This window comes from Leptodactylus fuscus, chromosome 10 (assembly GCF_031893055.1).
Source record: "Leptodactylus fuscus isolate aLepFus1 chromosome 10, aLepFus1.hap2, whole genome shotgun sequence".
NCBI lineage: Eukaryota > Metazoa > Chordata > Amphibia > Anura > Leptodactylidae > Leptodactylus > Leptodactylus fuscus.
The window spans coordinates 25,917,314-25,942,612 of record NC_134274.1 but is presented as its reverse complement, the minus strand read 5'-3'; the positions used below and the strand labels follow the sequence as shown (position 1 = coordinate 25,942,612).

Below are 25,299 nucleotides of genomic sequence, written 5' to 3'. Positions count from 1 at the left end.
CGATCGGAGGGAGCCAACAGGAGCCCCCACCGATTGGCTGTTAGGAGCCGTTTCCGAGATCTATACTATATACAGTCAAAGGACCCAAAGCAGTTGGCTCTGTGCCCGTTATAGTAGCCGTACACCAGTACTACAGTAGTATAGCTCTCATTTAAGTCATTGAGATGCAGTACTTGTACCCGGTAACTATATACAACTGCTCCAGCCCTGTGTTGTATATAGCATGAACAAAAGCAGCCCTATAAATCTGATCAGTGCAGGGGCCACCTGTCGGCCCACCACCAGATACTGGATCGACTGTAGAAAATAAATTCTTGGGAAAGAAGCTCATAATGTTATTTACTTTGGCCATAGCTTACAACTACATTGCTTTACTTAAAGGGGTTGTTTTATCAGAGACAACCCCCTTTATGATGTAACCACTGATCACTGCAGATCCTACTCCCATCATGCCTGGCAAACAGCTGAATTTGTTGAGTATAAGCAGCAGCCAAGCAGTATTATGCCCGGTTCACATTAGCGTTCGTCCTCCGACCACAAGGAGTCCACATGAAGACCCCCCGAACGGAATACCAACGCTAATGCAAGCGCTGTGCATTTAAGCACACGGAGCGCATAGACTATAAAGGGCTCCGTGTGCTTGCCGTGCAGTGCCCGCACAATTCATTGGTGCGGGCAGTGTGCGGCAAGTACACGGAGCCCATTATAGTCTATGGGCTCCATGTGCTTTGCAAGCACATCGCTTGCAATTGCGATTGCATTCCATCCGGAAAGGGGGGGGGGTCTCCATGTGGACGGAATACAAGCGCTAGTGTGAACCAACCCTTACATGGCAGCCATGAATAGATGGATAGCTATCCGTACAATAGAAATCCAGCACAACATTGCCAGGATGGCTATCCTATCTGGCTCGTAATGGTGGGTCTCAAATCACATGGCTCCTCTTTATGATGATCTTATTCTTTAAGGAGAGCTCATGTATCCCTTTAACTTGAAGTGATCTTGAGTTACTGCCTGTATTATTATTAGTATAGGCAGTCACTTTTCTGGTTGTCAGACACTCCCGAGTCCTTATTATGAAGTTGGACTACATTACACGAGATCATGGTCGGCCAGTACTTGTTAGCCAGACTTCTCTCTAGCTTGACTCATGCATGCTCAGATCGACTTGATCCTTCTCTTTCCCTACAACTGTTTATTGGGCTAGAGTCGGGAGGATGGAACGCACATTAGATACCCAGCCGAACCTGCTGAAATCGTAATGGAGCAGTCTATTAATAGAATACATGGACCAACCACATTGGTGATATAGAAGAATCTTCTGCACAGCCGACGCTAGGTTCACACCTGTGTTGAGGTTTCTGTTCTTTGAGTCCGCTTGGGGATCCAAAAAACAGAAATAGGAATAGGGGACGGAATCCCCGAACGGTCGAGGAGTACAGATGTGAACCTAGCCTTATAGGAGGAATTGTTTGTCCCTTTCTAAATGACTTCTTTCTCTCTCTTCTCATTTTGCTGTCCTTGGCTAATATTCATTCAGAAATCTATCTCCTGTCCTCCTTCGATCAAGTGAAGGTAAATAGTCACCAGCTCCAAGCATGGACCATCCAGCCTACTGTAACGTGTTTTAACATACTAGAGGAAGCTTACTAAAATACATAGTACATGTGATGTATACGTTATAGGTCAGTGCCTATGCATTATAATATCCTCAGAAACGAATAAGCAATTAATATATAGCAAATAATTTCACCTCCGCTTCTCATTAAAATCTGAAATAATTTTGCTTTTTAGTTTGTGTATTAGGAGTTGGTTATTGGAACGACCATTAATCTGCTAATTGTAATACTACATTGTATTTTCCTAAATATAATATAAAATAATATATTTTAATTTGGTGGTTAGACATGTTCTCTAGTCAAATTCAGTAGGATGAGTGCAAATTGTAATATTTTTACAGTAGTATTTCTCAAAGTGACGGAACTCATCCTTCAAAATGGCGGCCAACTTGGTGCCAATCTTTAAGATGCACAGTGCAAACAGGGCGATAAAGAGCAGGATGGTAGGAGAAGTCTGTTTCTTCACTGGCTAGATGTATTGCATCAATGTAGGTCTTCTCTCATCATCCTGCCTGTGCAAGTCATTGGTATATGAAGTCATTATGGTGTCTTGGGTCTGAATTTTGAGGTTCATGTCCAATACTGTGACATTAGGCTGGGGGAGTGTGGCCTACGTAACATGCCAGTCATATGTCTACAAAGTTTGGGCCAACTATGATATTTGGCTTTGTTGAGTTGTCCTTTATGCCATTTATTTCTATAGCCTCATACACACATCCGTTCAGCGTCCCATGGATGGGGCTGTGGGCAAGACTCAGAGCAAAACTCTATTCCTGACCGTTTTGTGACAGGTATTCACCGACCTCAGTGAATGGGACCGTGGAGGCCCGGATGTCATTCCTGTGCCATTTGTGCCCTTTAATCATGGCTCTGTGACGGTAATGCTCATGTCTAGAGATGAGCGAACACTAAAATGTTCGAGGTTCGAAATTCGATTCGAACAGCCGCTCACTGTTCGAGTGTTCGAATGGGTTTCGAACCCCATTATAGTCTATGGGGAACATAAACTCGTTAAGGGGGAAACCCAAATTCGTATCTGGAGGGTCACCAAGTCCACTATGACACCCCAGGAAATGATACCAACACCCTGGAATGACACTGGGACAGCAGGGGAAGCATGTCTGGGGGCATAAAAGTCACTTTATTTCATGGAAATCCCTGTCAGTTTGCGATTTTCGCAAGCTAACTTTTCCCCATAGAAATGCATTGGCCAGTGCTGATTGGCCAGAGTATGGAACTCGACCAATCAGCGCTGGCTCTGCTGGAGGAGGCGGAGTCTAAGATTGCTCCACACCAGTCTCCATTCAGGTCCGACCTTAGACTCCGCCTCCTCCGGCAGAGCCAGCGCTGATTGGCCGAAGGCTAGCCAATGCATTCCTATGCGAATGCAGAGACTTAGCAGTGCTGAGTCAGTTTTGCTCAACTACACATCTGATGCACACTCGGCACTGCTACATCAGATGTAGCAATCTGATGTAGCAGAGCCGAGGGTGCACTAGAACCCCTGTGCAAACTCAGTTCACGCTAATAGAATGCATTGGCCAGCGCTGATTGGCCAATGCATTCTATTAGCCCGATGAAGTAGAGCTGAATGTGTGTGTTAAGCACACACATTCAGCACTGCTTCATCACGCCAATACAATGCATTAGCCAGTGCTGATTGGCCAGAGTACGGAATTCGGCCAATCAGCGCTGGCTCTGCTGGAGGAGGCGGAGTCTAAGGTCGGACCTGAATGGAGACTGGTGTGGAGCGATCTTAGACTCCGCCTCCTCCAGCAGAGCCAGCGCTGATTGGCCGAATTCCGTACTCTGGCCAATCAGCGCTGGCCAATGCATTCCATTAGCCCGATGAAGTAGAGCTGAATGTGTGTGCTAAGCACACACATTCAGCACTGCTTCATCACGCCAATACAATGCATTAGCCAGTGCTGATTGGCCAGAGTACGGAATTCGGCCAATCAGCGCTGGCTCTGCTGGAGGAGGCGGAGTCTAAGGTCGGACCTGAATGGAGACTGGTGTGGAGCGATCTTAGACTCCGCCTCCTCCAGCAGAGCCAGCGCTGATTGGCCGAATTCCGTACTCTGGCCAATCAGCGCTGGCCAATGCATTCTATTAGCCCGATGAAGTAGAGCTGAATGTGTGTGCTAAGCACACACATTCAGCACTGCTTCATCACGCCAATACAATGCATTAGCCAGTGCTGATTGGCCAGAGTACGGAATTCGGCCAATCAGCGCTGGCTCTGCTGGAGGAGGCGGAGTCTAAGGTCGGACCTGAATGGAGACTGGTGTGGAGCGATCTTAGACTCCGCCTCCTCCAGCAGAGCCAGCGCTGATTGGCCGAATTCCGTACTCTGGCCAATCAGCGCTGGCCAATGCATTCCATTAGCCCGATGAAGTAGAGCTGAATGTGTGTGCTAAGCACACACATTCAGCACTGCTTCATCACGCCAATACAATGCATTAGCCAGTGCTGATTGGCCAGAGTACGGAATTCGGCCAATCAGCGCTGGCTCTGCTGGAGGAGGCGGAGTCTAAGGTCGGACCTGAATGGAGACTGGTGTGGAGCGATCTTAGACTCCGCCTCCTCCAGCAGAGCCAGCGCTGATTGGCCGAATTCCGTACTCTGGCCAATCAGCGCTGGCCAATGCATTCTATTAGCCCGATGAAGTAGAGCTGAATGTGTGTGCTAAGCACACACATTCAGCACTGCTTCATCACGCCAATACAATGCATTAGCCAGTGCTGATTGGCCAGAGTACGGAATTCGGCCAATCAGCGCTGGCTCTGCTGGAGGAGGCGGAGTCTAGGGTCGGACCTGAATGGAGACTGGTGTGGAGCGATCTTAGACTCCGCCTCCTCCAGCAGAGCCAGCGCTGATTGGCCGAATTCCGTACTCTGGCCAATCAGCGCTGGCCAATGCATTCTATTAGCCCGATGAAGTAGAGCTGAATGTGTGTGCTTAGCACACACATTCAGCTCTACTTCATCGGGCTAATAGAATGCATTGGCCAATCAGCGCTGGCCAATGCATTCTATTAGCTTGATGAAGCAGAGTGTGCACAAGGGTTCAAGCGCACCCTCGGCTCTGATGTAGCAGAGCCGAGGGTGCACAAGGGTTCAAGTGCACCCTCGGCTCTCCTACATCAGAGCCGAGGGTGCGCTTGAACCCTTGTGCAGCCTCGGCTCTGCTACATCAGAGCCGAGGGTGCGCTTGAACCCTTGTGCACACTCTGCTTCATCAAGCTAATAGAATGCATTGGCCAGCACTGATTGGCCAGAGTACGGAATTCGGCCAATCAGCGCTGGCCAATGCATCCCTATGGGAAAAAGTTTATCTCACAAAAATCACAATTACACACCCGATAGAGCCCCAAAAAGTTATTTTTAATAACATTCCCCCCGAAATAAAGGTTATCCCTAGCTATCCCTGCCTGTACAGCTATCCCTGTCTCATAGTCACAAAGTTCACATTCTCATATGACCCGGATTTGAAATCCACTATTCGTCTAAAATGGAGGTCACCTGATTTCGGCAGCCAATGACTTTTTCCAATTTTTTTCAATGCCCCCAGTGTCGTAGTTCCTGTCCCACCTCCCCTGCGCTGTTATTGGTGCAAAAAAGGCGCCAGGGAAGGTGGGAGGGGAATCGAATTTTGGCGCACTTTACCACGCGGTGTTCGATTCGATTCGAACATGGTGAACACCCTGATATCCGATCGAACATGTGTTCGATAGAACACTGTTCGCTCATCTCTACTCATGTCGCCTTATACTGTACTATGAAGACCTGATAAAGGACAAGAGGATGGATGGATGGATGGATGGATGGATGGATGGATGGATGGATAGATAGATAGATGATACATCCATGTAAAGCACAGGGTAACCGAATATAAAGAGTACAGTATAGGGCTGGCAATGGAAGCTGCACCCTTGAGTATTGTATTGCATTACATGCAGAACACAGACACCTTGTAATTGGAAATGACTCATTTGTTTGCAAATTACAGAAATTGGACTGTAAATGTCAGGTGGCAGGCTGTTATTTTCTACCTCGCCCACTGAGGCTTAATTAATTGGATATAATCACAAGGCTGAATTTACATAAAAATGCTGTTTTCTGCATTCTAGCGAGAGGCTTTATCTACAAGAACTTAATGTCTTTGTAAAGGATTATAAGAACATGGCTGTTTACTTCCAGGGACAGCGTCACACCCGGCCATGGGTTGTATCTGATGCTGCATCTCATTGAAGTGAGTGGCGCTGAGCTGCAGTACCATATACTACCTGTGAACGGGTGTGTCACTGTTTATGGGGATTTTTTTTTTTTTTTTTAAAATGAGTTTTCTGGAGTGTGCAATAGTTGACACCATCTTAAGTTTCTATCTATTTTTGTAACTGTAAAGGACCTTATGCAGCTGGGAAGTGCAACCAGGGTTGTTGACCTCTAAAGAGAGCAGACGTCTGGTGCACGCTTCATATTTCCTCATCCATTAGTTGTATTCTAATGTCAAAAAGTCTATAAGGCTAAAGCACATGCTGGGAGTTTGCAGCAGGATGTTCATAGTGGACAGACCGCAGCAGACACGCCTGTTATGAAATCTGTAAAGACCAACCTACATCATCTGATCGGTGCTGTTGCCCTGAGCATTTTGATGTTTTGTTTATCCAAATCCGTTCAGCCATTCCAAAGATATGTCATTTTTAGTGTTGACGCAGGTTATGGTCTACTAGCTGAGTGGGCGGTGACACTGCATGACACAGGCTCCACCCACTTGGGTGGTAGACCCTAATTGGTATCAACGCTAAAGGGCTTACATCTTTGGAATGGCTGAACGGATTTGGATAAACAAAACATCAAAACGCTCAGGGTGACAGCGCCTATCACATGGTATAGGACTTTGGGCTTTTCAGATCAGGTGACTGGTTCCCTTTAAGTGTTTTCACTCTATAGTGGAGCGAATTTATTACTGTTTTTTTTAAAATAAGTTACTTGTTTTCTGCAGAAGAGTGATGAAGTTTTAGTATAATGTTGCCTTTTCACTTTGGAACTTTCCAAAATAACCTGCAGCTCTTAGTGAAAGGTAATAGCGATCGCACGGCAAATTTACAGCAATTTCCTTACTTATTAAACCGGTAAGTTCATAGCTGAATGCGGAAGCTAGAATCAGGCGTCTGTAGTCAGATCATTCTGAGTAAACATGAAAGCAAATGGAAAACAGCACATCTGCCCTCGGTGGCCCTTTCAATGGTGCCTTTAAAGAGATTCTGTACAGTTTTATGAAAGCTAAACAGCGAGCATTCAGTCCCAGCATCACTTAATTGTATCGCAGGTGGTTTGCAGTCCTCCCCCCTCCCCCATTCCTACTTCATGCTACATCTACAGCTGTCACTGTATATTGTGGCGCATGTTACTGGGCTCTGAATGCAAATTAATAATTTAGCCCAATTTGTTTGTGTTCGGAGTCCTGTATTATCAGTAATCTCCCTCATTCAAGAACATTAAGGCAAGCAAGACACTGAAAGTAGTAAACACGTTAAGAAGGTCTTGTCATGTATTATAGCCGCCAAAAAGCAAATCGCCATACCTGCGGTACTGTAATTCAGTCATTATGTCGAAATGGCGTAAAAGCACAGCCGAGATGTATTACTGTATTGTCGGCAGGTCTATCATTTAGTTGAATGCACCCAAAGCTAATGGCACCCACTAATACTTGGCTATGTTCATGTCACATTTGGTGTAGGTGCTCATAGGATGTGCTACGAGCATATAGGCCAAGTATATTCATAGCTTATAACATACCAAATGTATGGCAGATGATTTACCCCTCTGGTGCAGGTTAGGTTGGAATGGGTCAAAATACCTTGTATTCCCCTATATGTAAAAAGCGTAGAATTACTCGTTCATTGTGTATAGGATTTCAACTATGGTTTCCAATACAAGGTCATCCCACAAAAAATTGGCACTTCAGTGCCCCTAAAGGCAAAATGAGTCATTACACAATTCTTATTAAAATCAATGTGCCTGCTTCACATGGGCTATATCGGGCGTTTCAGGGTATGGGTATATTAGAGAGAGCAGTGTGTGTGTGTGTGTGTGTGTGTGTGTGTTTAAAACATAAGGGTCCCATTATAAATGGGGTTGTCCAATACTAAGACATAATGGATACTGATGACCTATCTACAGTATAGGTCATCAGTATCAGATTGGTAGGGGTCCAACACTCAGACCCTGCATAATGTATACAGCCAATTCAGGATAATGGGAGCAGGCTGCAGTTCCCTTTTATACATCTTCTGGCTCTGTACACTGTAGAAACGATGCCAAAAGACTGCAGCTACGCTCTTGTCCCTTGAAGAGAAATGGAGCTGTATCTGGCCGTATACCTTACATACAGCTTCTAGGAGCTGAATGAGCTAAATCAGTTTAGGGACCAGAGGTTAGACCCCCACCAGTCAGAACAGATGCCCTATCCTGGGGATAAGTCACCAGTACCCATTTTGCCTGGGTCTTAGACAACCCCTTTAACAGAGCATATGGAATTGTGTTTTCCAAGCTGGACATTCTCTTTAATAAGCTTTTTTTTTTTTCTTCAGTAAATCTCTAGTAGGGTTTCCCTGCCAAAATTCTTTGGTAAATGAAAGTAATGTATTGTATATTGTTACAGTATGTTCAGTGGCTTTTCCTTGACTTTGTACTGTTTGTATTGCTTTTTAATATGGTGTGATAAACCACAGTGATGTTTTTGCTTAGAAGTGGCACGTGTGCTGCTGGATGTACACGTAGTGACTATTACTAGGATCTGGCCAAGAATTCTTGAAGTAATCTACATGCAAATTTTCCTTATCAGAACCAATCATTAGATGACCATCACATTTTTGCCATAGTAAATCAATGATTACCTATCTTTTGTATGTGCCGGTTAGGTGACAGGTAGATTGCAACATGTGTTATTATGATGGATGAGGACTATGCCTACTGGGGCTGTGGTCATAAGTTGATCCTCCTGTGCTCTGTCTGCAGTAAGACAAATTATTAAGCCCTGCACCCTTAAGAGTCCCCTGCCCTCTGGCCAGTCACCAGCCAAGGGGGTGCCAATTATACAGCGACTTTTCATAAATAGTTCAGGTGAATATAAGAAACTTTGACATACATCTTATTAAATAAGTTTATTTCCTTTTCCAACTTAATCAGGTTACTATCATATGGAGAGGGAAGGGGGAGGAGGAAGCTGCTGGAAAAGGCACACAGATAGGTGCAGCTGCTGCACTCTGCTACTCTGTGAGTGAGGCTTGGTTCACATCTGCATTTGGTAATCCGTTCGGGGAGTCCGCATGGGGACTCTCCTCTCCTGTACAGGCTACCAAATGCATTGGCAAGTGGTGTGCAGTGAAAGCACACGGACAGGAAAGTAGATTATGAAGTACTTTTCTTCCCCATGCGGACTCCCTGAACAGATTACTGAACGCAGATGTGAACCAAGCCTCACTCACAGGGTAGCAGAGTGTAGCAGCTGCACCTATCTGTGTGCCTTTTCCAGCAGCCTCCTCCTCCCCCTTCCCTCTCCATATGCTAGTAACCTGATAAGTGGAAAGGGAAATAAATTTATTGAACCATGGCCTGAGGGTGGATTTCTACCACTACACAGAGTGAGGCAATAAGAATTGAGGCATTAGTTAACAGCCTCCTCCTCACCCCTCCCCTCTCCATAGTTTCTGTGCCTGAGCTGGATAAAGATATGGACTCTATGTAAACAAAGAGACAAGGAGGAGGAGGACAGTCTAATAAGCGGAGAAGGAAATGATTTTCTTTAAGATATATGACAAAGTTTCTTCTAGTCACGTGTATTATTCATTTCTGTAAAGTGGTTTTATCACTGGAGGTACGCTTTAAAGATGGAACTGTTCAGCAAGAGATTAGCCAGGATCATGCGAAGTTGGACAAACAATGAGAACCTTATTTCTTACCTACAGTAATCTCTCATTTCTAGGTTTGGCGTCCCTTTAAGAGAGGCCATACAGAACCTAGCCTACATTTCCTGCATTTGTTTCTTATTCTTTAGAGATTGTGAAATTGTAATATTCACTCTAGGGTCTCTCTTATATTTGTGGTGATCCATCATGCTTTGCTTGTACTGGAGACTGTAACACCCTCATTTACATTTTTCCTTACCACCAATATTACTTCCATGTGCCGAGTAGAAATATTTCACGCTCTTTGTATTTCTTACAGATATTGACAAAAAAAAGTAAAAAAAAAAAATGTAGATTTGATATCTGATGTGTTTTACTTCTTCTTCTGTGTCCTTGCCCAGGGCCAAGGGGCTATTACAGAACGCTTAAGAAGTTTCAGTATGCATGACTTGACAGCAATACAAGGCGATGAGACTGCTGGCAACAGACTCTACCCGCCTTTACCCGAAGCACAAAAGAAGTCCAAGAACGCTGGCGGCGAAGGGTCTGGTAAGTTGCTCTAGTTTTTACAAGATGTTTTGCATTAAAAAATCATATGCATGTATATATAATATCTCTATATACACATGTATATAAATAGGCATGCAACACTTAAATATATATTCACGTCTTAATATGTATACATGGAGAGGCAAAAAACCCAAAACCGTGTATAATTTTATAACAATGGGATTCTTTTGAAGACTTTTCTGATGTATTCTTTTCAGCGACATATATTGGAGTCTTACGATACAAAAATCTTGCAATTTATGGCAAGATCTTAATGTGATAAATGGAGCCTAACATGGCAGATTTAATCTTATTTTCCTTTGAGGTCTCCAAGCCTGGATAGTAATGGTCTATCCTTAGGAGACGTCATGAGTATCAGATTGGTGGGGTCAATTGGAGCAGAGTTGTGTGATTTTGAGGGCCATCAATCTCTAGCCTTAGACAATCCCTTTGATACATATCACTGGTGACACCACATATGGTATACGGCGTACCATTTTTGAGACCCGTGTGTACAGAGGACATAGCTGAGCTAGAACAGGTGTATGGGAGGGCAACTAAGAGGAATTGGTTAGATTGTAGTGCCAAGACAGGTTATCAAATTTAGGAGGGGGGGGACTGGGTGTGATCTAATACTTACACCTAAAAGGATCCATTCTCACAGAGTAACGCGATGCTCATTTAGACACGTATACACGTGTCAGAGTGAGGCGCTTCAAAACAGATCCCATTGATTTCAATGGTTGCCTACTTACGCGCCCTACACATTGAAATCAATGTATTACACAGCCTCCCATTGATTTCAATGTGTAGCGCGTGTAAGCCGGCACCCATTGAAATCAATGGGATCTGTTTTGAAGCGCCTCGCTCTGACACGTGTGTAAAGAGCGGCGCGTTACTCCGTGAGAACGGATCCTAAGTGTGAGTATGTCAAGGGGTGTCCTCTCCTCTACATCTGATACAGAGAAGGTTTCACCATTATTATAGAATGGGATTCTTTACTGTCTTATGGGGATTTTCTGCCGTACTTGGATCAACACTATGGAATTATTGGTTATACTTGATATGCAGTGATAATAATAATAATAATATATATATATATATATATATATATATATATATATATATATATATATATGTCGTGGTTGGATTTATAAAGACTTTTAGGATCTGTCAGTGTGATTTGTTGTCAAATTAAGATGGCAGGCACCTATAGCTTGAAGGCCTGTTGCTTAGCCCCCCTCCCCCAGTGTATAAATGACACTACGGACCCTTGTGTGTCTGGGGTATTGATCTTCTATTCTTGGAAACTCGCTTGTAGCTCCTCCAGATATATCTCCGTGTGATGCGGGAACATGCAATTATCATAAAGAGATGGCATGCCCCATTATAGCGAGCGGCAATATAGGTATGACGACAACCCGTCAGGCAGCGGGCGTACTAACTTTTCCTGCGGTAGGGTACAGAGTGCTCCTTTATAATATATAATCACACAGCGTGTTAATCTCAACATAATTTGCAGAATGTCTGGCTGATATATTGCTATTTTTCCCCAGACACTTGACTAGCCTATCTAGCAAGCTTCACGGTGATAGAATACAATGTAGATGTGAATTCATAAGCAAGTAGAGGAAGAAAAAAAAAGGAAGATAAAAAGATTTCAGAGAAGCTAGTCTGGAAATCGTTCAGCGGCGGGCAGACATGACTGCAATACGCAATGTGCTGCTGGTCTACCAGGAATTTTAATGGTGCAGCTCAGAGTCTCACGCCGAGCGCCTCATCCCTGCAAAACGGGAAATCTGAGGCTTCCATAAAATAAAACAGATTTTTTGATTTGGGAGTTAGTCACCGTAGACGGTATTACCAGTAAATAGCTATGTGTTAGTAATGGAAAAAGTCCTAACTAATTCTCATGTTCACCGCAGGGACCGTCGTTTCATCAAGTAAAACAATTCATATGGCTATTGTAATCCAAATAATTTAGGACATTTCATAATAATCCGTGTGTTCGGAGATGTGATGTAGAACCGTTTGTTTTGAAAGGAGACAGGAAGTAGGAAATAATGGAACCCAGATGTCTGTGTTAGGGAAGATTTCAGGGCGCCATTGAAGGCCGCTTGTGCCACCTAGTGGATCTAGGATGAATATACAGAGATGTTTACTATCACTTGGGATTTTTCCTTAAAGGGATTGTTTCAAATATGATCTGAAAATGGGTTGACATTAGGACCCCCCACCAAAAAGGTTATGTTCTGGACCTGTTCGAAAAGTCATATTTGTGACGAAGTCTTAATTCTTGGTTCGGTTTTCTGGAGTGAGTTATAGTAAAGGTGACAGGTGGAAGAAACTCCATCCTATCATTCTCCATGGTGAGCTGGGCGCAAAAACAACATAATGGCGAAGCTTTGGGCAAAACGTAGCAATGTGCCAATGATACGCCATTTCTTTGCTAGTTTTCAGGGGTAGATATGTTAGTAAATTACCCCCCCCACCCCCCAACAGTGCTACCTTACAGGGTAAATGCATGCAGGGTTCTTCTGTCTGCTTGAGAAGTCGGACATCTTCACTTGCGGGCAGGGAAGGAAGGGCACGGAGTGCAAAACAACGCACCCAATGCCCATTGAAATGAATGACGGGTGTCACGGACACAGCTAGTGTGTCTGCTCCTAATGTCCGTGACAGATTTTGAGCGGACACTACCTGTCTGACACCGACGGTAGTGTGAACGCTCCCTAAATGAGAATCTTCCTGGGTGCAGAAGGGGGGTTGGAATGGGTGGATTATCTGAATATGTATATGGTACTTCTATGAAATGGTTCCATCCATGGTGAGAACCTGGGATAATCCACCCTGCACTTACTATACACCACTAGATGTGCTGGGCTCTTCTTAGAATATTTACGGTATATTGCAGTGATTGGAGCGTGAACAGCTCTTGTTCTTTTAGGGAACATTCTCGCTGCTCTCCTAAGACGCCTCCTGTGAGAAGAAGCTTTTAGTATTTTGGCATTGTATAATCGTGAGGCCAATGTAAAAGGAACAAGTCTCTCGCACCCTCAGAGTTCAATAATGATCTTAAAATAAGAAGGTTTCATTTTTCCTATTAAGGGTACATTCACACTTAGCAGAAAGCACTCACGTTAGCATCCTAGCTCTAAAGGTGAAGCTCTCTGCTGGATCATTACTACGGTGTTGTTACTAATGCACATTAGTAGTGTAGTCGCAGTTATACGTCTCTGTCTACAACATGGAGATGTGCCGGCATCTAGCGAAGGAGGAGGAGATGGTTTCTAGTACGACTAATGGCTCTGCGTATTGGGGAACCTTAAGTTCCTTTGACGTGGTGGCATTTGCCTTAAAAAATGGCGGATCTCCTTTTTGGTTAATGTTTTTTATATACTAAATTGGGAATGCAGTGACCGCCATGCACCATTATAAATTTTTTTTGCCTGGTACTGACCCCTTTGTCTCGATCAATCGATTGTACATACGTATCTGTCTCTTTGAGAGGACCCCACCATATTACATTAAAAAATGGTCTTAAAGGAGGTGGTCACTTAATATATTGCAAAGTTGAAAATCTAGTCTTGATAAAGGGGTGAGCCTTTGGCCTTCAAGGGGCCTGGTAGCTAGTGCGCCCAAAATGTCCTACTGGCATCTGACTATGCAAGTTTCTATTACCCGTCCAGCTTTCCCATGTAGCACCTTCACCATTATAGGAGCCTTTGAGAGTAAAGATTAAAGATTGGCCTTTCTTGTGGTGACCAATCCAATATAGGATGGAAGGATATAGCGCTTGTATTTCCCCATACATGATCCTTGTTTGCTAACATTGTACTAATAGTGGTAAGGAGACTCTTGCATCAATTATTAACATAAGGTATGCAGTCTACCAGAGGTGGCCCCATCTCTCCAGGGCCACCTTACCAGACGCGTATGTTGCTTCGATGGAACAGGACATATTACTTGGCCTTGGAAGTTTTGAGAGGCCCTGAAATCCATGCTATGGGGCTAGAAGCCCAAGATCAGTTTTACTTGGAAGACCTATATAAGTGAAACGAGAGACATCCTGCTTTGTCATAAGGCTTCACCGTGGTATATGGTGCGTGCCAGGTGTTCTCCAGCCAAAGTACCGGTAGTAGTTATTTCCAATAATGGTGTCATATTCATTAAGTGATACTTAGATTTGTTTCACGTATTAACCTATGAAGTCTCCAGCTTTAAGGGATTTTTTTTTTTTTTTTTCGATAGGTTACCATCAAAGCCATGAATGCAGGAACGTTCTATGATCTGGGACTTGTCAGAAACCCAGCCACGATGTCCTTATTGTGGACAGCTCGTCAATGTATGAGAAGAGAATTGCTGGCTGGGTTTTTGACAAGTCCCAGACCATAGAAAGTTCCTGCATTCATGGTCATATCCATTGGCATCTTAACAAGACAGTAGACAGTCACACTAAGATGGTTAGGAGTCTGTAAAACTGAAAAATTTTGGTGTTAATATGGTTATGTTCAAGGGAAAACATGAATAATCCAATGCAACGTGTAGACTTGTAACACACAGAACCCGAATGGTTAATGTCCACCTTATACCACACTAATAGAAGTGTCTAACCCATATATTCATTTTACTGTTCTCCGGCTTCTGTTAGTCTTGGCCTTCTCTAATGTTTTATCTTCCTTTTAGAAAATTCCACTATTCCAAGTTCAACAAGGCCCTTGCCTGTGAAAATCTGTTTATCCAGGAGAGACCAAAGAGCTGCTCGGCGGCGTTGCTTTGTGTCTCTCATTCCAGCTTGTCTAGTCTCTCCCACATAGGATATCCAAATACAGCATGCCAGCACCTCCTATAAGAATATCTCTGCGTATTGCTTCCTTCCATGTATATACATATATGGAGCGAGTCAGTCTGTTTAACTTGCCTGTCCTCACCCTGTGACTAGCTCCAGAGTTTACTTTCCATATTAATGTGAATTATAGTACACTGCTGCCAGTTGTCCCCGACATCCAGACACGCGGCCGAGCTTTCCAACTTTGTCCCTTGAAATATTTGTGTTTAGCAGACCATGATATAAAATACTGAGCGGTTACTAGAGGGCGGCAATGGCCGCGGCAGCAAAATCTAAGACCCACAGAGTAATAGCCTATAGCGCACTCTTCTTAAAGGGACAATAAATGCTTTGGGAACAGCAATTTCAAGCTGTGCTGTAATAGCGCTCAAGGCAAATACAGATAAGAAATCCAGAACATATTTGACTTTACACATTTGTGCCCCACACACAGATAAAATAAGATATGTAATATGTATCTATAGATTTAGTATATCAGATTATACATAACAAATGGGAAGGATTATCCGCTATATATTAGAACAGAGCTGTGATTTAAAGGGGTATTCCCACCTCACATACTCACCAGTCTTTACTGCTGTAAAATCTTCTTTCTTCCTGGTTTCTTGCATCATTTGGTGGGCGGGGTTTCACATGCAATCTGCCATTTAGCTCTGCCCCCAAATTCGCATGTAGCTCCGCTCACCCATATTGGACTATGAAGTACAGGCAGCAGCAACTCCATTCTGTGTTACATACAGAGACTGCCTGTCTCTGCCATAATGAACACAATTGAATTAGCTAGCCTGATAACTGGGAGAACAGAAGAAATGAAAGCAGCTCCTCTCCCCTATCTGAGAGCAGGAAGCTAGGTCACGTGGTGTAGACACAGGAATAGCTAGATACACAGGCTCGCTCCCTGCACTTAGCCCCTCCTCCCTCCGCCCTGAGAGCAGCAGATACATCACTTGTCTCATGAGCAGCTAAGTCAGGGCTGTGGCCACAAAGAATTGAATAAAGTAAGATAGTGGACAAACAAAGCAGTTTTGCTGAAGCAGTGTATTTAGGAAAAGTCTTAAATCCACATTAACAAGCAGTATGGATAGGATCCTTGTGATGGGACAACCCCTTTAAGACTACAGCTTAGACTACCAGCAGGCATTGTAGCTAAGACACGCCCCCTGTGTTATGATTGGTTCAGGCTGCTCTCCTCCTCTGCAGCTCCGCCGCCTCAGACCGGCTGCTGTGTATAAAACTAAGTCTGTCATAGGCTCACCATGAAGTCAGTACATGGAAGACCGATTTTCATAAAACACAGATTACTAAACTATTATATTGGAGATTGAAAGTGAGACTCCCAAAACGGACTCCCTGAATGCAGATGTGAACCAGGCCTTATAGGCGGTGGTGTGGTGTAAATGTGTAGGACTCACTCATTTTATAAGTTCATGTCTACTTGTAATATTGAGTAACTTTTTTTCCCCCATTGACTTCATGTTGTCTTCTCTAGTCACGTCCAAAATGGCGTTAAAAAATCCTTCCTTAAATTATCTGCAGATTTCAATGGTAAATGCTGCTAAAACGTGAAACACGACTAATTTTTAATCATTATTTTTGTTCTGGTTACAGTTCAGTCTTTTTTTTTATTCCGCTTCATATTTTCTTCTATTTTCCTTTTTGATTTTCGTAGGATTCGGCTCATTAAGTAAAGATTCTGGAGATGACAAATCTGATGAAGAGACAGAAGGGGCGCACTCGGAAGATGAAATGTATGCACACAAGGGGCTTCGGAGATCACAGAGCATGAGATCTGTAAAGGTCGTGAAAGGCCGCAAAGAGGTATTTGCAATTTTTTATTTTATTTTTTGAAGTATACATTAATAAACAGAGCGAGTTTATTTTGGCAGCCGTTCATACTGAGCAGCATAATACAGCTCGGGAGTTTGTATGTGTTTTATTAAACTCTAGATGAACTGCGTCGCCCTCCCCCATTCCTCCATATGTTCTGAGTGGATCGTGTTCCCTGCCAGATAGCAGAGGCTGTGATGATTCACAGTAATACGGTTAAAATACACTGTTATGTTTCGGTATAACACTATCATGTTGTCTATTCTGGGGAGCCTTCTGGCAAACTCTGGTCGCAACAATATCAAATTTATTTTTTTGTTTGACTCATTTGTTCACTTTAGACTTATTTAAAAATAAATTGGGTTCAATTTTATTCCATAAACTTGCAGCAAGATCTGCAGGATACTCTAACATAATGGTGATGGGCAAAGCAGGGTCAGACTGGCTCACTGGGTTATACCACAATTCTGGTGCAATTTATGGCAAAAGAAAATTTTATGAAATTTTGCAGCACCCAGGGAAGAAAAAAAAATTAAAGGGATCCTATCATTAAAACGATATTTTTTTCCTCGATAACATGTATATATAGCCTTAGGAAAGGCTATTCTTTTCCACGCCACTGTTTGGTAGAAATCCCGGTTTTCTTCAATATGCAAATGAGTTCTCTCGCAGCACTGGGGGCGTCCCCAATGCTGCAAGACAACTCTCCAGCGCTGCTTGTATCCTCTTCTGGAACGGCCTCTCCCTGCGTCTTCTTTCAGCGCTGGTTTCAAACTTCTAGGCATGCGCAGTCAGCTCTGCCGTCAGACCTCGGGCCGAGCTGACTGCGCATGCCCGCCTGGTGTAAGCGGCCACAAGAAAATGGCAGCACGCATGTGCAGTCGGCTCTGCCCGATGGCAGAGCCAACTGCACATGGGTAGAAGTTTGACTCACAGCACCAGAAGACGACGCGGGGAGAGGCCGTTCCGGAAGAAGATAGAGGCATCACTGGAGAGTTCTCTCGCAGCATTGGGGACGCCCCCAGTGCTGTGTGAGTGCTGGGGACCTCCCTCAGTGCTGCAAGAGAACTCATCTGCATACCAAAGAACACCGGGATTTCTACCAAACGGCGGCACGGAGAAGACATCTAAAGGTAGGAGAAGAATGGCCTTTTTGAAGACCATTCCTACATTTTAGTGAGAAAAAAAAAAAAAAAAAAAAAAAAAAAAACACATTTTAACGATAGGATCCCTTTAAGGGAAATAGAGATCTTGACGCAAACCATGTGTTGTTGAAATGTGGTTCCTGTCTGTAATCAGGGACATAACTACCAAGGTAGCAGTGGTAGCAGTTGCCACTGCCACAGGCCCCGGGACATTAGTGGCCCCGGTGGCAGCCACTACCACTGCTGATTTTTTATATATTTATTTTTTAATAGGTCATTAACTGCTGGAGTAACTGCAGCATGCAACGGGACCTATTTACTTACTGGTCCAGCTCATGGCCACCAGCGCTTCTCCTTCTGCGGAGGCTGCTATGAGCAGGAGCTCCCCCGAGTATAATGATTGGACGCCTAGGAGAGGTGAAGGGATATAAAAAAACTTACTTACCTCTCTTGGCTATGGCTCTCTTGGTGATGCAAGCCCTGGCTCAAGTGATGTTTCTTTCATCTTTGAAGATGGCCGACATCACTGGGGTGTGCGCTGGAGCCAAGGAGAGGTATGTAACAGTGTTTGTATCTTCCCCATGGTCTCTGATTATTATACTCTGGGGTCCGAAAAGACCCCAGAGTATAATAATTGTTCATGGGTGGTCTGCAGTGGGGAACAATACTGCAAGCAGGGGCCACTATGGGGATAATACGGGGGAGGTCCCTGTCAAAAGTTTGCCATGGGACCCCGCCATTCCTAGTTATGCCACTGCCTGTAAATGAGTATTGTCTTGAATTTCATATTTTAGATACACTGGGAGAGATTTATTATAATACTGCCACGCCTTGTGAGCCAGGCTCTTTATTAGGGTGTGTGTTCCAGGTTCAACAACATGGTAGACTTCCTGTAAATACAACTGATATAGACTACAGAACGGCCATTGTTTTCCAGCAATTTCCAACTTTTTTTTTTTTTTTTTTTACCTATGTTTTTGAAAAAAATGGAACAGTGTCTACAGAAATAGCTGATCCTACATTAAAATGCTCTAATGTCTGCAGAATTGAACCTGATGCTTAAAGGGGTTGTCCCATGAAAAGCATCCTCCTATCTATACTGCAAGTGTGTGTAGATTTAAGACACTTCCTAAATACATTGCTTTATCAAAACTGCTTTGTTTGGCCGCTATCTTAAATTATTCACTTCATTGTTGACACTGCGTTTCTATGGTCACTGGGCAGGATTACTGTACTGTCTATCTTCAGCTTTTCCACTCATCAGCCGGTTTAATTGAATTTGGCTGATAAGGGCTGAGATAGGGAGTCCGTTATCTCTGTATGTAATGCAAGCTGACTCAAATCCAACTCTTCTACATCAGTTTCCACATCAGCTTTATACTGTGGTAATGCATTTACAACGAATCCCTCATTACTGACTGCAAACATAGCAGATAGTAGAGCAAGTGAAACCCTGCCCACCAATGTGCCGAGAAATCCAGGGATTGAAGAGAGCACTGAGCCTGGAGGCTGCAGAACAAGAGTTATGGGAATACCCCTTTAAGAGTTTTCAGGACCATTGCCAGTCAGCAGACACCCTTGCCATTCAGCAGAAGTCACAAATTGTCTTTGCTGTTTTGCAGGTACGATACGGATCACTAAAGTACAAGGTGAAGAAAAGACCTCAAATTTACTTCTGATGGGACATCATGGAACGCCCTCACTGCTGTACTGCTATCACTTTTGTCGCTCTATGTGACGCTCTCAGATATTGTACATTTCAGAAACGGCATATGATAACACCTTCCATCTTCACTATTTATTAATGTTCATTTTTATATGTTCCTTGAAATGTTTTATATCTGTAACTTTGCAGCCACTTTTATGGGAGTTCGTACACTACAGTGGTTTATTCTTAATACTTCCAAAATGGGTCTTCTGGCCATGAGATCCAGATGTTTATCTTCTCGAGGACTGGACCATATTATAGGGGGTTTTTTTTATACAACATACATATAGTCTTATGGGTAAGTTAAATGTTTTCTGCACACTAAGATGCCTTACTAAATTGTGACAATTCTTTAACATGGATGCTGCCGTTAATTTTTTTCCCGACCATACAGTTTACTGATCGGTTTTATTTACTAACCAAATATCGATGAGTAGGTCTCATTGGCTAGAAATCGTTCCCCCTAAAAAGAGGGGTTGGTATGATTAATTTACAGTAAAATAAGTATATTTTAGCTTTATTCATGGCTATCGTATTCTGGGACATATTTTAGACCTGTGTTTTGTTCTGTCCCTCTGTTATTCTTCCTGGTAACGTATGACTTCTGATTGTTTCCATTCTCCTTGTCAATGGTGTCCGTCTCTACATGATGTAGAAGCAAGGGAAATGGTAACACCCATTGTCACTTTATTCACATATTTCCAGGAGGAATACTAGAGTAAGGCAGGACTCCAAGACCTTTATATTCCCGAAGAGACAGATTTTTTGGTTGTTTGAATCATAGGCCATCTTGCTTTTTTACCTCCACTTATAATTTTCCATTTCTTTTTCCTTTTCATTGTTCATCTTTTATTCCTTTATATTTGATTTTTTTTTTTAACTATTGAACTCGCTTTCAAATAGAATATCGTCCTTTGATGCCTGTACAACCACTGCTGGCGGTGGACTGTGCCGCAGGGTGGATTGCATGGCAGAGCAAATTCCTGCTTTCTAGATTTTTTCTCTCGCATTTGTTTTATTACACAGTTTGGAATTTTTTATTCTCCGCATTATTAGCTATTGTTCTTTCAGTACTGGTTTACATTATCTATTGTTATAGTTATTAAGGCTAATGACTGCAGCGCCAGGCTTTATTGTAATACGCAGCACATTACATTGTGTGTTGCACATCGTATATTTCTCCGAGGTCCTGAGTAGCGACTCTTTAATTTCATAACCATTATATTAGGTTAAGTTTACATGAATACATTTGATTTGCAGTTCGGCTTTATTTTTGGGAGTGGGAATATAATTTTATTTTTATGGGAGTGTTTGAGAATTTTTGGTGTTTTTATGTATCTGACTGTTGTATATAGTCTGTGTGGCTATATGTTTTTAGAACAAACTGATAACAGTATAAAGTATAGGCTTCATTCACTTGGGGACCCCTGTTCTTGCGGTTGTTCAGGGTCCCAGAATTCTGACCACCAGCGATTATTTCCTATTCTGTAGATGGGGATTAAATATTAGAATTGGGAAACTCCCCTCTAAGAATGGTCTGATCCAAACACTACAGCAACATGGCAAACTGCTTGTGTTGACGGAGGGATATCGGTCAAAGTTTGGTCTATAGCTTAGTAGTTGGCCTTATGGTTTAAGATGATAACTGGCTCTTAGAAGAGGACCATTGAAGAAAACCTCTTTAGAAATCAGTAAAATATCAGTTTTCTAGAAAACCACCCAGGAAGATGATCAAAACAATTCACCATAATTGGTGATTTTTGTTTCCATTCGGGTCAGAGAGCTACGTGTGATGAGCTTTAAAGTGGTTGTCCAAGACACAAGTGTTTTGGATACTGATAACCTATCCAAAGGTTAGGCAATCCGTGTCAAATGTATGTAGTTTCTGGCAGCCGGGTCAGCTGATCAGTGTAGGTTCCAGATGTTAGACCCCCACCGATCAGATATTGTTACACAACACCTTATCAGGAGATTTTAAACCAAGAGGAAAGATGAGGAAGGAAATATCTATAGATGCCAGAAAGGTTTCAGTCTCTCCACGATACAAGGGTACAGCCCTGGGTTTGGCGGAAGTCTTAGTTTACAATGTTTCCACATTTTGAAAATCCGAAGTGCCTATACAATGTGCAAGACGAGGACACTTTTTACTATAACTTTTCTGTCCTTGCACAATTTCTGAGTTTTGTATGTGACGTGAATGATCTATTTGTAGAAGAAACATTAGCTTTACTTGGAGTAAATATATATAATGTGTACGGGATGCTCTATAGGGAGCCTTGTTGTTACTGGAATCACCTATTTACTGTATTCAACGCACATTGTGGAAGACCTGCTGACCAGCTCGACTACAAGACCACACAACCCAGCAGTTTGAGATTACATCATTGAGCGTCAAAAAGTATTTTCAGAGACCAATAAAAAGGTTTTAATTTTCCTAAAATTTAGGACTGTGACGTATTCGGTGGACAGTTCAGCAAAATTTGTCTTATGGGTTCTTTTAGGAGGTAACTTGTGGTATAAATAGAGATGAGCGAACAGTAAAATATTCGATATTCGTTTCGAGTAGCCCCTCAATATTCGACTACTCGAATCGAATATCGAACCCCATTATAGTCTATGGGGGGAAAATGCTAGTTTCAGGGGTAGGCAACGTTCGAACAAATTACACTTACCAAGTCCACGAGTGAGGGTCGGGCTGGATCCTCCGAGAAGTCTTCTCCTTGCAGCGTCCCCCGGCTCTGAATTCACTCTGCCAGGCATCGGGCCTGGGCAGAGCCGACTGCGCATGTCCACACTACAAGTGGGCATGCACAGTCGGCTCTGCCCAGGCCCGATGCCTAGCAGAGTGAATGAAGAGCTGGAAGACGCCGCGGGGAAGCTGCATGGAGAAGACTTCTAAAGGTAGGAGAAGAACCAGCGTTGATTGGCCGACTGTTTAGCATTCGGCCAATCAATGCTGGTTCTGCATAGAACTTTTCCATTCGAATAGCAAGTGGTACTTGATCGAGTACAAGTATTTCGAATACCGTAGTATTCAATCGAATACCTACTCGATCGAGTACTACTCGCTCATCTCTAGGTATAAACTTCTAATTTTACATGTTACAGTCTATTGTATCAGTTGTCTGTAAAGAACCGGTTTATTTGCACAAAAATGCAGCTGATATTTTGCAGTATTTACATATATAACACAAGAGTCAACCTGCCACATTATGGGATGTGTGCTTGTAAATATGGGATACTTTCCTTATTTTTCTTTTCTCAATGAACATTTAAAGGGGTTGTCTGTTTTCTAATATTGATGGTCTATGCTTAGGCCATCAATGTAGGATACCAGTGATTTGCAGGGTTCCCGGATGTTGGACCACCACCAATCTAATATGGATAGCCTATCCTAAAGATTGGCCACCAATGTTAGGAGTTGATAACCCTGTAGGACAAGGCTATTGACTTGGTAAGTCCGAATACTTAGTTTTTTCCAGGATTTCCAAACATTAGACCTACGCTACATTCTACTGGAGTTTGATTTAGGACACCAAAGTATACAATGGAGATCTAGAACAGCAGCATATTGACTATGTGGGACCCATAACAGCACAGTATACTGTATAATACTAAAGCAATAACTTCCAAGATGAGAAACCCAAGGGATTTTGTCAGTGCTTGTTATAAACAAGGTGGTCACTTACAATACTTCAAGTATTTTGCACTAACTTTGTACGGAGATTTACTAATATAGACTACTTAATACACTATGGATGGACTTCTCTGTTATTGCATATACGTTTTTATATGGCCTTGGAAGAGGAGGTGGCAAAGGAGGAGCGGCTTGGTTCAAGAGATAACAAGCAACTGCCTAGAGAACAACTTCTATGTTGGATATTCCTGCTGACCGAGGAAAATCAAAGACAGTGGGGCAGAATCGCTAATCTATCTAATACTTAACACGGTCTAAGGCCTCACGTTGCGGAAACGCAGCTTTGTTGTTGCGGTTTTTCGAGCCTAGACTAGATAATTGTACAAATATACAAGATAAAGTTCTAATATTCTCTGACTTCATCCCCAGTTCTCCTTTCACCACCTCCTCTGACAGACCTGAGTATTTTTTTTGATTAAAAGTACCATTTTACAGCAAAATGTGGAATCAATGCTGTAATTTCTGCTGGACTTTTCCGAATGCTTGAATTTTGTAGTGGGCTATAACCCTGGATGCTGCTTACGAAGCACAAGAAATGCAAAAATGCTGGAACTTTTTGCAAATTAATCCAATAAAAAAAATTCTTAAATACAGAAGGCTGCTCATTTTATTTTTTAGTTTCAGCTGTCATGACCGAAATTATATAATTTGATATCTACTCCATTTAATCTGCTTGTAGGTTTATGTGCCGTTTTGCATGGTAAATGCATGTTAGTAATGTTATGGTTGCATTCAGTGTTCGGAGGTTACTAGCTTACATGTGGCTGAATGGAGAATATTACTACTACTTTTCTAATGCTATCTAGGGCAGGTGTAATGTTAGTGATATTGTGTATTGTCAACTTTGAACACCAGTGTATAGGTAAAATATGTATATGAAAGTTATTGGTAAGGAAATCGGTGTCTGAGGGTTCATTGAAAATTGTGGACAAAGAAACCTGCATGTAGGATTTGTCCGTCTGGCAAAGTGATATACCATATCCGAGACTTGACAGACCTTGACATCTACAGTCCATAGAGTCCCATGTCTCTTGATTCATGAGTATACAGGAATGAATTGCTGCCAGAACCATGCACATTGGATCAGTGGTGTTTTGGAATTGCTGCTTAGGCAATTTCCTGTTACATAACACAACTTACGGGAACAGCAGACAACAAAATAACTATAATCCTACACCACTCTGGATCGCAAAGTCTAAGGCAACCCCAAGGTATTCACCAGAGCCTGCTGCAAGGCAGAATGGACTTAGTGGCTAAGGACATGTTGCAAACTCAGAACAAAAAAAAAATAGGTGCAGGGTAAGGTTCAGACCAGAAATCCAATTGTGGGCAAAAGTGTAATACAAGGTAAAAAAAAAACAAAAAAAAAAAACAGGAGTGTATAGTCAAAACTAAACCAGAACTGCTGACCACTGTTGAGTCCAGTAGGTCACAAATAAAGCCAGAGGGGATAACCAGGGAATATACAACGGGGTAGGAGGAAGAAAAGAAAAAAAGGGAAAGTTCTGAGAACAAAGAGTCTAGAAAACTAAATTACAGGCATCCTAGAAAGGAGAATATCTGGTTAAAATAATCTACCCCAGCCCTTAACTACAGCCCCGAATGGCTCTGCATCGCATACATCCGACTTAACAGACCCAGCCAAAGTTTGACTGGTAGACACAACAACCTTGAAGAGACATGTTGCAAATGCTGATGCCATCTCCTTTAGCAGTGCTGTGCAGAAGAGATTCATGACTGCTGTATGAAGATATAAGAACGCAAATATTTAGATTGCTGGGAATTGGGCAATACTACCAGCATTGGCAGGGCAACCTTACAACAATTTAAGGAATATTTGGTAGATATTACTGGGAATGTGAAAGTAGCCTAAACCAGCATGGAAATGTGATATTAAGATGGTAATGGGTAGCCATATATTGTGTGTGGTTTCATGACCTTACAGGGCTGTATGTTGGTGTAAGGTTTAAGGAATCCTTTATAGCCCACA

The 25,299-nt window shown here is 42.8% G+C and overlaps 1 protein-coding gene across 1 annotated transcript in view; it reads left to right on the top strand.

Moving 5' to 3' along the window:
• Nucleotides 1–22,341, top strand: part of REEP3 (receptor accessory protein 3) — a 116,200-nt gene extending 93,859 nt beyond the window's left edge. Inside the window, exons 6-8 of the mRNA XM_075257580.1 lie at nucleotides 9,936–10,083; nucleotides 16,602–16,750; nucleotides 19,527–22,341. Of these exons, the coding sequence (XP_075113681.1) occupies nucleotides 9,936–10,083; nucleotides 16,602–16,750; nucleotides 19,527–19,583 (354 nt within the window). The 3' untranslated portion in view covers nucleotides 19,584–22,341. The remainder of the gene's footprint in view (nucleotides 1–9,935; nucleotides 10,084–16,601; nucleotides 16,751–19,526) is intronic.
• The last annotated feature ends 2,958 nt before the right edge of the window (nucleotides 22,342–25,299 follow it).